This window comes from Petromyzon marinus, chromosome 77 (genome assembly GCF_048934315.1).
Source record: "Petromyzon marinus isolate PM22_M1 ecotype Great Lakes invasive population chromosome 77, UKy_Petmar_22M1.pri1.0, whole genome shotgun sequence".
In the NCBI taxonomy this organism is placed as follows: Eukaryota; Metazoa; Chordata; class Hyperoartia; order Petromyzontiformes; family Petromyzontidae; genus Petromyzon; species Petromyzon marinus.
The window spans coordinates 142,988-155,000 of record NC_133743.1 but is presented as its reverse complement, the minus strand read 5'-3'; the positions used below and the strand labels follow the sequence as shown (position 1 = coordinate 155,000).

Sequence of the window (12,013 nt, the reverse complement as noted above, 5' to 3'; positions counted from 1 at the left end):
TCTGTGTGGTGGTGAGTGGTGAGTCTATGGGTCTCTGTGTGGTGGTGGTGAGTCTGTGGGTCTCTGTGTGGTGGTGGTGAGTCTATGGGTCTCTGTGTGGTGGTGAGTCTATGGGTCTCTGTGTGGTGGTGGTGGTGGTGGCGAGTCTATGGGTCTCTGTGTGGTGGTGAGTCTGTAGGTCTCTGTGTGGTGAGTCTGTGGGTCTCTGTGTGGTGGTGAGTCTATGGGTCTCTGTGTGGTGGTGGTGAGTCTGTAGGTCTCTGTGTGGTGAGTCTATGGGTCTCTGTGTGGTGAGTCTGTGGGTCTCTGTGTGGTGGTGAGTCTGTGGGTCTCTGTGTGCTGGTGAGTCTGTGGGTCCCTGTGTATGGTGAGTCTGTGGGTCTGTGTGGTGGTGAGTGGTGAGTCTATGGGTCTCTGTGTGGTGGTGGTGAGTCTGTGGGTCTCTGTGTGTGATGAGTCTGTGGGTCTCTGTGTGATGAGTCTGTGGGTCTCAGTGTGGTGAGTCTGTGGGTCTCTGTGTGGTGGTGAGTCTGTGGGTGTCTGTGTGGTGATGAGTCTGTGGGTCTCTGTGTGGTGGTGAGTCTGTGGGTCTCTGTGTGGTGGTGAGTCTGTGGGTCTCTGTGTGGTGGTGAGTCTGTGGGTCTCTGTGTGGTGGTGAGTCTGTGGGTCTCTGTGTGGTGGTGAGTCTGTGGGTCTCTGTGTGGTGGTGAGTCTGTGGGTCTCTGCGTGGTGGTGAGTGGTGAGTCTATGGGTCTCTATGTGGTGGTGAGTCTGTGGGTCTCTGTGTGTTGAGTCTGTGTGTCTCTGTGTGGTGGTGAGTGGTGAGTCTATGGGTCTCTGTGTGGTGGTGGTGAGTCTGTGGGTCTCTGTGTGGTGGTGGTGAGTCTATGGGTCTCTGTGTGGTGGTGAGTCTATGGGTCTCTGTGTGGTGGTGGTGGTGGTGGCGAGTCTATGGGTCTCTGTGTGGTGGTGAGTCTGTAGGTCTCTGTGTGGTGAGTCTGTGGGTCTCTGTGTGGTGGTGAGTCTATGGGTCTCTGTGTGGTGGTGGTGAGTCTGTAGGTCTCTGTGTGGTGAGTCTATGGGTCTCTGTGTGGTGAGTCTGTGGGTCTCTGTGTGGTGGTGAGTCTGTGGGTCTCTGTGTGGTGGTGAGTCTGTGGGTCCCTGTGTATGGTGAGTCTGTGGGTCTGTGTGGTGTTGAGTGGTGAGTCTATGGGTCTCTGTGTGGTGGTGGTGAGTCTGTGGGTCTCTGTGTGGTGGTGGTGAGTCTGTGGGTCTCTGTGTGTGATGAGTCTGTGGGTCTCTGTGTGGTGAGTCTGTGGGTCTCTGTGTGATGAGTCTGTGGGTCTCAGTGTGGTGAGTCTGTGGGTCTCTGTGTGGTGGTGAGTCTGTGGGTGTCTGTGTGGTGATGAGTCTGTGGGTCTCTGTGTGTTGAGTCTGTGGGTCTCTGTGTGGTGGTGAGTCTATGGGTCTCTGTGTGGTGGTGGTGAGTCTGTAGGTCTCTGTGTGGTGAGTCTGTGGGTCTCTGTGTGGTGGTGAGTCTATGGGTCTCTGTGTGGTGGTGGTGAGTCTGTAGGTCTCTGTGTGGTGAGTCTATGGGTCTCTGTGTGGTGAGTCTGTGGGTCTCTGTGTGGTGGTGAGTCTGTGGGTCTCTGTGTGGTGGTGAGTCTGTGGGTCCCTGTGTATGGTGAGTCTGTGGGTCTGTGTGGTGTTGAGTGGTGAGTCTATGGGTCTCTGTGTGGTGGTGGTGAGTCTGTGGGTCTCTGTGTGGTGGTGGTGAGTCTGTGGGTCTCTGTGTGTGATGAGTCTGTGGGTCTCTGTGTGGTGAGTCTGTGGGTCTCTGTGTGTGATGAGTCTGTGGGTGTCTGTGTGTGATGAGTCTGTGGGTCTCAGTGTGGTGAGTCTGTGGGTCTCTGTGTGGTGGTGAGTCTGTGGGTGTCTGTGTGGTGATGAGTCTGTGGGTCTCTGTGTGTTGAGTCTGTGGGTCTCTGTGTGGTGGTGAGTCTATGGGTCTCTGTGTGGTGGTGGTGAGTCTGTAGGTCTCTGTGTGGTGAGTCTGTGGGTCTCTGTGTGGTGGTGAGTCTATGGGTCTCTGTGTGGTGGTGAGTCTGTGGGTCTCTGTGTGTTGAGTCTGTGGGTCTGTGTGGTGGTGAGTCTGTAGGTCTATGTGTGTTGAGTCTGTGGGTCTCTGTGTGGTGGTGAGTCTGGGGGTCTCTGCGTGGTGGTGGTGAGTCTGTGGGTCTCTCCGTGTGCGATCTCCGAGTGGGCCACCAACCCCCGCATTGGAACTCACCGCACGACGAGTTGGTGTAGCACCAGTGCACTGTTTCACACGCGCGGGAGGGGAAAAGCAGCGACGTGAGACCTCGAGTAGCCACACAGCAGCAGCAGCAACAACAACAGCAGCAGCATCGGGACAGCTGCCACTGGGGGTGCCCCTAGGCTATAGACCCACACAGCAGCAGCAGCAACCATCGCTACCCCCTACTACTGACAGCTGACTGACACACAGAGACAGCTGACACTGGGGGTGCCCCTAGGCTATAGACCCACAGCAACAGCAGCAACCATCGGGACAGCTGCCACTGGGGGTGCCCCTAGGCTATAGACCCACACAGCAGCAGCAGCAACCATCGCTACCCCCTACTACTGACAGCTGACTGACACACAGAGACAGCTGACACTGGGGGTGCCCCTAGGCTATAGACCCACAGCAACAGCAGCAACCATCGGGACAGCTGCCACTGGGGGTGCCCCTAGACTATAGACCCACACAGCAACAGCAACAGCAGCAAAAATCATCGCTACCCCCTACTACTGACAGCTGACGGACACACACAGAGACAGCTGCCACTGGGGGTGCCCCTAGACTATAGACCCACACAGCAACAATCATCGCTACCCCCTACTACTGACAGCTGACTGACACACACAGGGACAGCTGCCACTGGGGGTGCCCCTAGGCTAGAGACGCTCACACCACAGAAGCTGCCATGTTCAGCTCTACGTACGCGACCTGGACATCGGCAAATGATAGCTCAGAGTCTCTGTGGTGGGGGGGTCTCTGTGGTGAGGGGGTCTCCGTGGTGGGGGGGTCTCCGTGGTGGGGGGGTCTCTGTGGTGGGGGGGGGGTCTGTGGTGGGGGGGTCTCTGTCGGGGGGTCTCTGTGGTGGGGGTGTCTCTGTGTGTGTCTCTGTGTGTGTCTCTGTGTGTGTCTCTGTGTGGGTCTCTGTGTGTGTCTCTGTGTGGGTCTCTGTGTGTGTCTCTGTGTGTGGGTCTGTGTGTGTCTCTGTGTCTCTGTGTGTGTCTGTGTGTGTCTCTGTGTGTCTCTGTGTGTGTCTCTGTGTGTGTCTCTGTGTGGGTCTCTGTGTGGGTCTCTGTGTGGGTCTCTGTGTCTCTGTGTGTGTCTCTGTGTGTGTCTCTGTGTGTGTCTCTGTGTCTGTGTGTGTGTCTCTGTGTGTGTCTCTGTGTGTGTCTCTGTGTGTGTCTCTGTGTGTGTCTCTGTATGTGTCTCTGTGTGGGTCTCTGGGTCTCTGTGTCTCTGTGTGTGTCTCTGTGTGTGTCTCTGTGTGGGTCTCTGGGTCTCTGTGTCTCTGTGTGTGTCTCTGTGTGTGTGTCTCTGTGTGTGTCTCTGTGTGTGTCTCTGTGTGTGTCTCTGTGTGTGTCTCTGCGTGTGTCTCTGTGTGTGTGTGTCTCTGTGTGTGTCTCTGTGTGTGTCTCTGTGTGGGTCTCTGTGTGGGTCTCTGTGTGGGTCTCTGGGTCTCTGTGTCTCTGTGTGTGTCTCTGTGTGTGTCTCTGTGTGTGTCTCTGTGTGGGTCTCTTTGTGGATCTCTGTGTGGGTCTCTGTGTGGGTCTCTGGGTCTCTGTGTCTCTGTGTGTGTCTCTGTGTGTGTCTCTGTGTGTGTCTCTGTGTGTGTGTGTCTCTGTGTGTGTCTCTGCGTGTGTCTCTGTGTGTGTGTGTCTCTGTGTGTGTCTCTGTGTGTGGGTCTCTGTGTGTGTCTCTGTGTGTGTCTCTTTGTGGGTCTCTGTGTGTGTCTCTGTGTGTGTGTCTCTGTGTGTCTCTGTGTGTGTCTCTGTGTGTGTCTCTGTGTGGGTCTCTGGGTCTCTGTGTGTGTCTCTGTGTGTGTCTCTGTGTGTGTCTCTGTGTGGGTCTCTGTGTGGGTCTCTGTGTGTGTCTCTGTGTGTGTCTCTGTGTGTCTCTGTGTGTGTCTCTGTGTGTGTCTCTGTGTGTGTCTCTGTGTGTGTCTCTGTGTGGGTCTCTGGGTCTCTGTGTCTCTGTGTGTGTCTCTGTGTGGGTCTCTGTGTGGGTCTCTGTGTCTCTGTGTGTGTCTCTGTGTGTGTCTCTGTGTGTGTCTCTGTGTGTGTCTCTGTGTGTGTCTCTGTGTGGGTCTCTGTGTGTGTCTCTGCGTGTGTCTCTGTGTGTGTCTCTGTGTGTGTCTCTGTGTGTGGGTCTCTGTGTGTGTCTCTGTGTGTGTCTCTTTGTGTGGGTCTCTGTGTGTGTCTCTGTGTGTGTGTGTCTCTGTGTGTGTCTCTGTGTGTCTTTGTGTGTGTGTCTCTGTGTGTGTCTCTGTGTGTCTCTGTGTGTGTCTCTGTGTGTGTGTGTCTCTGTGTGTGTGTCTCTGGCTCTCTGTGTCTGTATGTGTGTCTCTCTGCGTGTGTGTCTCTGTGTGTGTCTCTGTGTCTCTGCGTCTCTGTGTGTGTCTCTGTGTGTGTCTCTGTGTGTGTCTCTGTGTGTGTCTCTGGGTCTCTGTGTCTCTGCGTGTGTCTCTGCGTGTGTCTCTGTGTGTGTCTCTGTGTGTGTCTCTGGGTCTCTGTGTGTGTCTCTGTGTGTGTGTCTCTGTGTGTGTGTCTCTGTGTGTGTGTCTGTGTGTGTGTGTGTCTGTGTGTGTGTGTGTCTCTGTGTGTGTGTCTCTGTGTGTGTGTCTCTGTGTGTGTGTCTCTGTGTGTGTCTCTGGGTCTCTGTGTGTGTCTCTGTGTGTGTTTCTCTGTGTGTCTCTGTGTGTGTGTCTCTGTGTGTGTGTCTCTGTGTGTGTGTCTCTGTGTGTGTGTCTCTGCATGTGTCTCTGCATGTGTCTCTCTGTGTGTGTCTCTGCGTGTGTGTCTCTGTGTCTCTGTGTGTGTCTCTGTGTCTCTGCGTCTCTGTGTCTCTGTGTGTGTGTCTCTGCGGGCCACAGAGAATGTTCTCTCGCAAGAAAGTTCGCCCCCTTCGTTAGCGACGAACTTTCTCAGGAAGCCGAGCGGCCCAGCGCTGCCGAACGTGACATCGACGATCTCGGGCCCCCCCCCGCCCCCCGGGTCTCACGCTTCTGAACGAGCGCACAGCCGGTTAGACGGCAACCCCGAAGGGCATCTACATGTTACTGCGACACTGCTGCTACTGCTGTTGCACCAGAGAAACTTACAACAATTTTTTTTATATCACTCGCCCACTCAGCCGCCCACTCACTCGCTCAGCCACTCAGTCACTCAGTCACTCACTCACTCACTCAGCCACTCACTCACTCACCCAGCCGCTCAACCACTCACTCACCCCGCCGCTCAACCACTCACTCACCCCGCCGCTCACTCACTTACCCAGCCGCTCACTCACTCACTCACCCAGCCGCTCACCCACTCACTCACCCAGCCGCTCACTCACTCACTCAGCCGCTCACTCACTCACTCAGCCGCTCACTCACTCACCCACTCACTCACCCACTCACTCACCCAGCCGCTCACTCACTCACCCACCCACTCACTCACCCACCCACCCACTCACTCACCCACCCACTCACTCACTCACCCACTCACCCACTCACTCACTCACCCACTCACCCACTCACTCACTCACCCACTCACCCACCCACTCACTCACCCACTCACCCACCCAACCACTCGCTCACTCACCCACCCACCCACTCACCCACCCACACACCCACTCACTCACCCACTCACTCACCCACTCACTCACCCACTCACATCCTCACTCACCCACTCACTCACCTACCCACCCACTCACTCACCCACCCACTCACCCAGTCGCTCACTCACTCACCCAGCCGCTCACCCACCCAGCCGCTCACTCACCCAGCCGCTCACTCACTCACCCACCCACTCACCCACTCACTCACTCACCCACCCACTCACCCACCCACTCACCCAGCCGCTCACTCACTCACCCACCCACTCACCCACTCACTCACTCACCCACCCACTCACACTCACCCAGCCGCTCACTCACTCACTCACCCAGCCGCTCGCTCGCTCGCTCAGCCACTCACTCAGCCACTCGCTCACGCACTCACTCACTCGCTCACTCACTCACTCAGCTACTCGCTCACTCACTCAGCCACTCACTCACTCACCCCGCCGCTCAACCACTCACTCACCCAGCCACTCACCCCGCCACTCACCCCGCCACTCACCCCGCCACTCACCCCGCCACTCACCCCGCCACTCACCCCGCCACTCACCCCGCCACTCACCCCGACACTCACCCCGCCACTCACTCACCCACCACTCACTCACCACTCACCCACCCACCACTCACCCACCCACTCACCCACCCGCTCACCCGCCCACCCGCTCACCCACCCGCTCACCCACCCACCCGCTCACTCACTCACTCACCCACCACTCACTCACTCACCCAGCCGCTCACCCACCCAGCCGCTCACTCACCCAGCCACTCACCCCGCCACTCACCCCGCCACTCACCCCGCCACTCACCCCGCCTACTCATCCCGCCACTCATCCCGCCACTCATCCCGCCACTCATCCCGCCACTCATCCCGCCACTCATCCCGCCACTCACCCACCCACTCACCCACCCACTCACCCACCCACTCACCCACTCACCCACCCGCTCATCCACCCGCTCACCCACCCGCTCACCCACCCATTCACTCACTCACCCACTCACCCACTCACCCACTCACCCACCCACTCACTCACCCACTCACTCACCCACCCAACCACTCACTCACCCACCCACCCACTCACCCACTCACCCACCTACCCACCCACTCACTCACCCACTCACTCACCCACTCACATCCTCACTCACCCACTCACTCACCTACCCACCCACCCACTCACTCACCCACCCACTCACCCAGTCGCTCACTCACTCACCTAGCCGCTCACCCACCCAGCCGCTCACTCACCCAGCCGCTCACCCACTCACTCACCCAGCCGCTCACTCACTCACCCACCCACTCACCCACTCACTCACTCACCCACCCACTCACCCACCCACTCACACTCACCCAGCCGCTCACTCACTCACTCACCCAGCCGCTCGCTCGCTCGCTCAGCCACTCACTCAGCCACTCGCTCACTCACTCACTCGCTCACTCACTCACTCAGCCACTCGCTCACTCACTCAGCCACTCACTCACTCACCCCGCCGCTCAACCACTCACTCACCCCGCCACTCACCCCGCCACTCACCCCGCCACTCACCCCGCCACTCACCCCGCCACTCACCCACCACTCACCCACCCACTCACCCACCCGCTCACCCGCCCACCCGCTCACCCACCCGCTCACCCACCCACCTGCTCACTCACTCACTCACCCACCACTCACTCACTCACCCAGCCGCTCACCCACCCAGCCGCTCACTCACCCAGCCACTCACCCACTCACCCCGCCACTCACCCCGCCACTCACCCCGCCACTCACCCCGCCACTCACCCCGCCACTCACCCCGCCACTCACCCCGCCACTCACCCACCCACTCACCCACCCACTCACTCACCCACTCACTCACCCAATCCGCTCACCCACCCACCCGCTCACCCACCCACCCGCTCACCCACCCACCCGCTCATCCACCCACCCGCTCATCCACCCGCTCACCCACCCGCTCACCCACTCACTCATTCACCCACCCACCCACTCACCCACCCACTCACTCACTCATACACCCACCCACTCACTCACCCACTCACTCACCTACTCACTCACCCACTCACTCACTCACCCATTCACTCACTCACCCACTCACTCACCCACTCACTCATTCATTCACCCACTCACTCATTCACCCACTCTCTCACCTTCTGCCGTCATCACCCCCTGCATCTGCACCAGGCAGAGCATCAAGAAGAAGACTCTTTTCACCATCATCATCATCACCATCATCACCAACACGAGCAGCACCTGGAGAATCACAATCACGGATTAGTCACAACGACAATGATGCCCCACGTATAGCCTGAGTCGACGGGTCTCTGTGTGTGTCTCTGTGTGTGTCTCTGTGTGTGTCTCTGTGTGTGTCTCTGTGTGTGTCTCTGTGGGTGTCTCTGTGTGGGTGTCTCTGTGTGGGTGTCTCTGTGTGGGTGTCTCTGTGTGGGTGTCTCTGTGTGGGTGTCTCTGTGTGGGTGTCTCTGTGTGGGTGTCTCTGTGTGGGTGTCTCTGTGTGGGTGTCTCTGTGTGGGTGTCTCTGTGTGGGTGTCTCTGTGTGGGTGTCTCTGTGTGGGTGTCTCTGTGTGGGTGTCTCTGTGTGGGTGTCTCTGTGTGGGTGTCTCTGTGTGGGTGTCTCTGTGTGGGTGTCTCTGTGTGGGTGTCTCTGTGTGGGTGTCTCTGTGTGGGTGTCTCTGTGTGGGTGTCTCTGTGTCTCTGTGGGGGGTCTCTGTGGGGTGTCTCTGTGTGTGTCTCTGTGTGTGTCTCTGTGTGTGTCTCTGTGTGTCTCTGTGTGTGTGTCTGTGTGTGGGTCTCTGTGTGGGTGTCTCTGTGTGTATCTCTGTGTGTGTCTCTATGTGTATCTGTGTGGGTCTCTGTGTGGGTGTCTCTGTGTGTGTGTGTCTCTGTGTGGGTCTCTGTGTGTGTGGGTCTCTGTGTGTGTGTGTCTGTGTGTGTCTCTGTGTGTGTCTCTGTGTGTCTCTGTGTGTGTGTGTCTCTGTGGGGGGTCTCTGTGGGGGGTCTCTGTGGGGTCTCTGTGGGGTCTCTGTGGGGTCTCTGTGTGGGTCTCTGTGTGTGTCTCTGTGTGTGTCTGTGTGTGTGTCTGTGTGTGTGTCTCTGTGTGTGTCTGTGTGTGTGTGTGTGTCTGTGTGTGTCTCTCTGTGTGGGTCTCTGTGTGTGTGTCTCTGTGGGTGTCTCTGTGTGGGTCTCTGTGGGTGTCTCTGTGTGTGTGTGTCTCTGTGTGTGTCTGTGTGTGTGTGTGTCTGTGTGTGTGTCTCTGTGTGGGTCTCTGTGTGGGTCTCTGTGTGGGTCTCTGTGTGGGTCTCTCACACACAGACACACACATCAGTACCTACGACGGCTTGAACTGCACACAGACACACATACACACAAACGCACACACACATACAAAGATCCCCCATATAGCCTGTAACAGACGGTAGGGGCAAGTGCTGTTAGCGAGCACCTCTGAAGGCCGGTAACGGTACACGAGGGGGTGGGTGGCCAGCCCCACGCCCGACCGCCTTTGTCTCCCCAGTGGCGATGTTTACTGCACACCGCGCCAGGTACTCATTTTGAGGCTGAGTCGACCTAGGGGGAGGCCCGGGACCGGTTCAGATAATCGTCACTGGTGTTGGCCGTGAGCGGGAATCGAAACCGGGTCGCAGGTTCATAGCGCAGCGTAGCGCTAACCGCTACACTATCGCTCCCCACACACACACATACACACACATACACACACATACATATACACATACACACACACACCAGTACCTCCGATGTCTGAGAAGTCCAGAACAGAGACCGTCACTCCCAGCTGAAGTTCGCCAGCGCGGACAGTCGCCTGTCTGTCGGTGTGGGCGTTTAAATACAGGCGAGGGGCGGGGGGTGTAGGTGTGTGTGTGTGTAGGTGGGTGTGTGTGTATGTGTGTAGGTGGGTGGGTGTAGGTGTGTGTGTGTGTAGGTGGGTGTGTGTGTGTAGGTGGGTGGGTGTAGGTGTGTGGGTGTAGGTGGGTGTGTGTGTGTAGGTGAGTGTGTGTGTAGGTGGGTGGGTGTAGGTGGGTGGGTGTAGGTGTGTGTGTGTAGGTGGGTGTGTGTGTGTAGGTGGGTGGGTGTAGGTGTGTGGGTGTAGGTGGGTGTGTGTGTGTAGGTGAGTGTGTGTGTAGGTGGGTGGGTGTAGGTGTGTGGGTGTAGGTGGGTGTGTTGGTGTGTAGGTGGGTGTGTTGGTGTGTAGGTGGGTGGGTGTAGGTGTGTGGGTGTAGGTGGGTGTGTTGGTGTGTAGGTGGGTGGGTGTAGGTGTGTGGGTGTAGGTGGGTGTGTGTGTGTAGGTGGGTGTGTTGGTGTGTGTGGGTGTGTTGGTGTGTGTGGGTGTGTTGGTGTGTAGGTGGGTGGGTGCAGATGTGTGGGTGTAGGTGGGTGTGTTGGTGTGTAGGTGGGTGGGTGTAGGTGTGTGGGTGTAGGTGGGTGTGTGTGTGTAGGTGGGTGTGTTGGTGTGTGTGGGTGTGTTGGTGTGTAGGTGGGTGGGTGTAGGTGTGTGGGTGTAGGTGGGTGTGTTGGTGTGTAGGTGGGTGGGTGTAGGTGTGTGTGTGTAGGTGGGTGTGTGTGTGTGTGGGTGTGTGTGGGTGTGTGTGTAGGTGGGTGTGTGGGTAGGTGGGTGTGTGTGGAGGTGTGTGTGTGTAGGTGTGTGGGTGTGTGTGTGTAGGTAGGAGTGTGTGTAGGTGTGTGGGTGTAGGTGGGTGTGTGTGTGTAGGTGGGTGTGTTGGTGTGTGTGGGTGGGTGTGCGTGTAAGTGTGTGGGTGTGTGTGGGTGTGTGGGTAGGTGGGTGTGTGTGGAGGTGTGTGGGTGTGTGTGTAGGTGGGTGTGTGGCTGTGTGTGTAGGTGGGTGTGTGTAGGTGGGTGTGTGTAGGTGTGTGGGTGTGTGCGTAGGTGTGGGTGTGTGTGTGGGTGGGTGTGTGTGTAAGTGTGTGGGTGTGTGTGTGTAGGTGGGTGTGTGTAGGTGTGTGTGTGTGTGTAGGTGGGTGTGTGTGGGTGGGTGTGTGTGTAGGTGGGTGTGTGTGTGTGTAGGTGTGTAGGTGTGTGTGTGTGTGTAGGTGTGTGGGTGTGTGTGTATGTGGGTGTGTGTGGAGGTGGGTTTGTGTGTGTGTGGGTGTGTGTGTAGGTGGGTGTGTGTGTAGGTGGGTGTGTGTGTAGATGTGTGTGTAGGTGTGTGTGTGTAGGTGTGTGTGTGTGCAGGTGTGTGTGTGTAGGTGTGTGTGTAGGTGTTTGTGTGTGTAGGTGTAGGTGTGTGGGTGTGTATGTAGGTGTGTGGGTGTGTGGGTGTAGGTGTGTAGGTGTGTGTGTGTGTAGGTGTGTGTGTAGGTGTGTGTGTAGGTGTGTAGGTGTGTGTGTGTGTAGGTGTGTGTATGTGGGTGAGTAGGTGTGTGTGTGTTGGTGTGAGTGTAGGGGTGTGTAGGTGTGTGTTTAGGTGTGTGTGTAGGTGTGTGTGTGTAGGTGTGTGTGTAGGTGTCGGTAGGTGTGTTTGTGTGTGTGTGTGTGTGCAGGTGTGTGTGTTGGTGTGTTTGTGTGTAGGTGTGTGTAGGTGTGTATGTAGGTGTGTGTGTGTAGGTGTGTATGTAGGTGTGTGTGTAGGTGTGTATGTAGGTGTGTGTGTAGGTGTGTGTGTGTGTAGATGTGTGTGTAGGTGTGTGTTTAGGTGTGTGGGTATGTGTAGGTGTGTATGTGTGTTTGTGTGTAGGTGTGTGTGTGTGTGTAGGTGCGTGTGTAGGTGTGTGTGTGTGTAGGTGTGTGTGTAAGTGTATATGGGTGGGTAGGTGTGTGTGTGTAGGTGTGTGTGTAGGTGTGTGTGTAGGTGTGTGTGTGTAGGTGTGTGTGTGTGTAGGTGGGTGTGTAGGTGGGTGAGTAGGTGTGTGTGTGTTGGTGTGAGTGTAGGTGTGTGTAGGTGTGTGTTTAGGCGTGTGTTTAGGTGTGTGTGTAGGTGTGTGTGTGTAGGTGTGTGTGTAGGTGTCGGTAGGTGTGTTTATGTGTGTGTGTAGGTGTGTGTGTTGGTGTGTTTGTGTGTAGGTGTGCGTAGGTGTGAATGTAGGTGTGTGTGTAGGTGTGTGTGTGTGTAGGTGTGTATGTAGGTGTGTGT

The 12,013-nt window shown here is 56.9% G+C and overlaps 1 protein-coding gene across 1 annotated transcript in view; it reads right to left on the bottom strand.

The window, feature by feature from the left end:
• LOC116958386 (carbonic anhydrase 2-like) overlaps nt 1-9,744 on the bottom strand; it is a 30,386-nt gene extending 20,642 nt beyond the window's left edge. The window contains exons 1-3 of the mRNA XM_076056621.1: nt 9,658-9,744; nt 8,040-8,142; nt 2,291-2,320 (exon numbers count right to left, since the gene is read on the bottom strand). Of these exons, the coding sequence (XP_075912736.1) occupies nt 2,291-2,320; nt 8,040-8,124 (115 nt within the window). The 5' untranslated portion in view covers nt 8,125-8,142; nt 9,658-9,744. The remainder of the gene's footprint in view (nt 1-2,290; nt 2,321-8,039; nt 8,143-9,657) is intronic.
• Nucleotides 9,745-12,013: the final 2,269 nt, after the last annotated feature.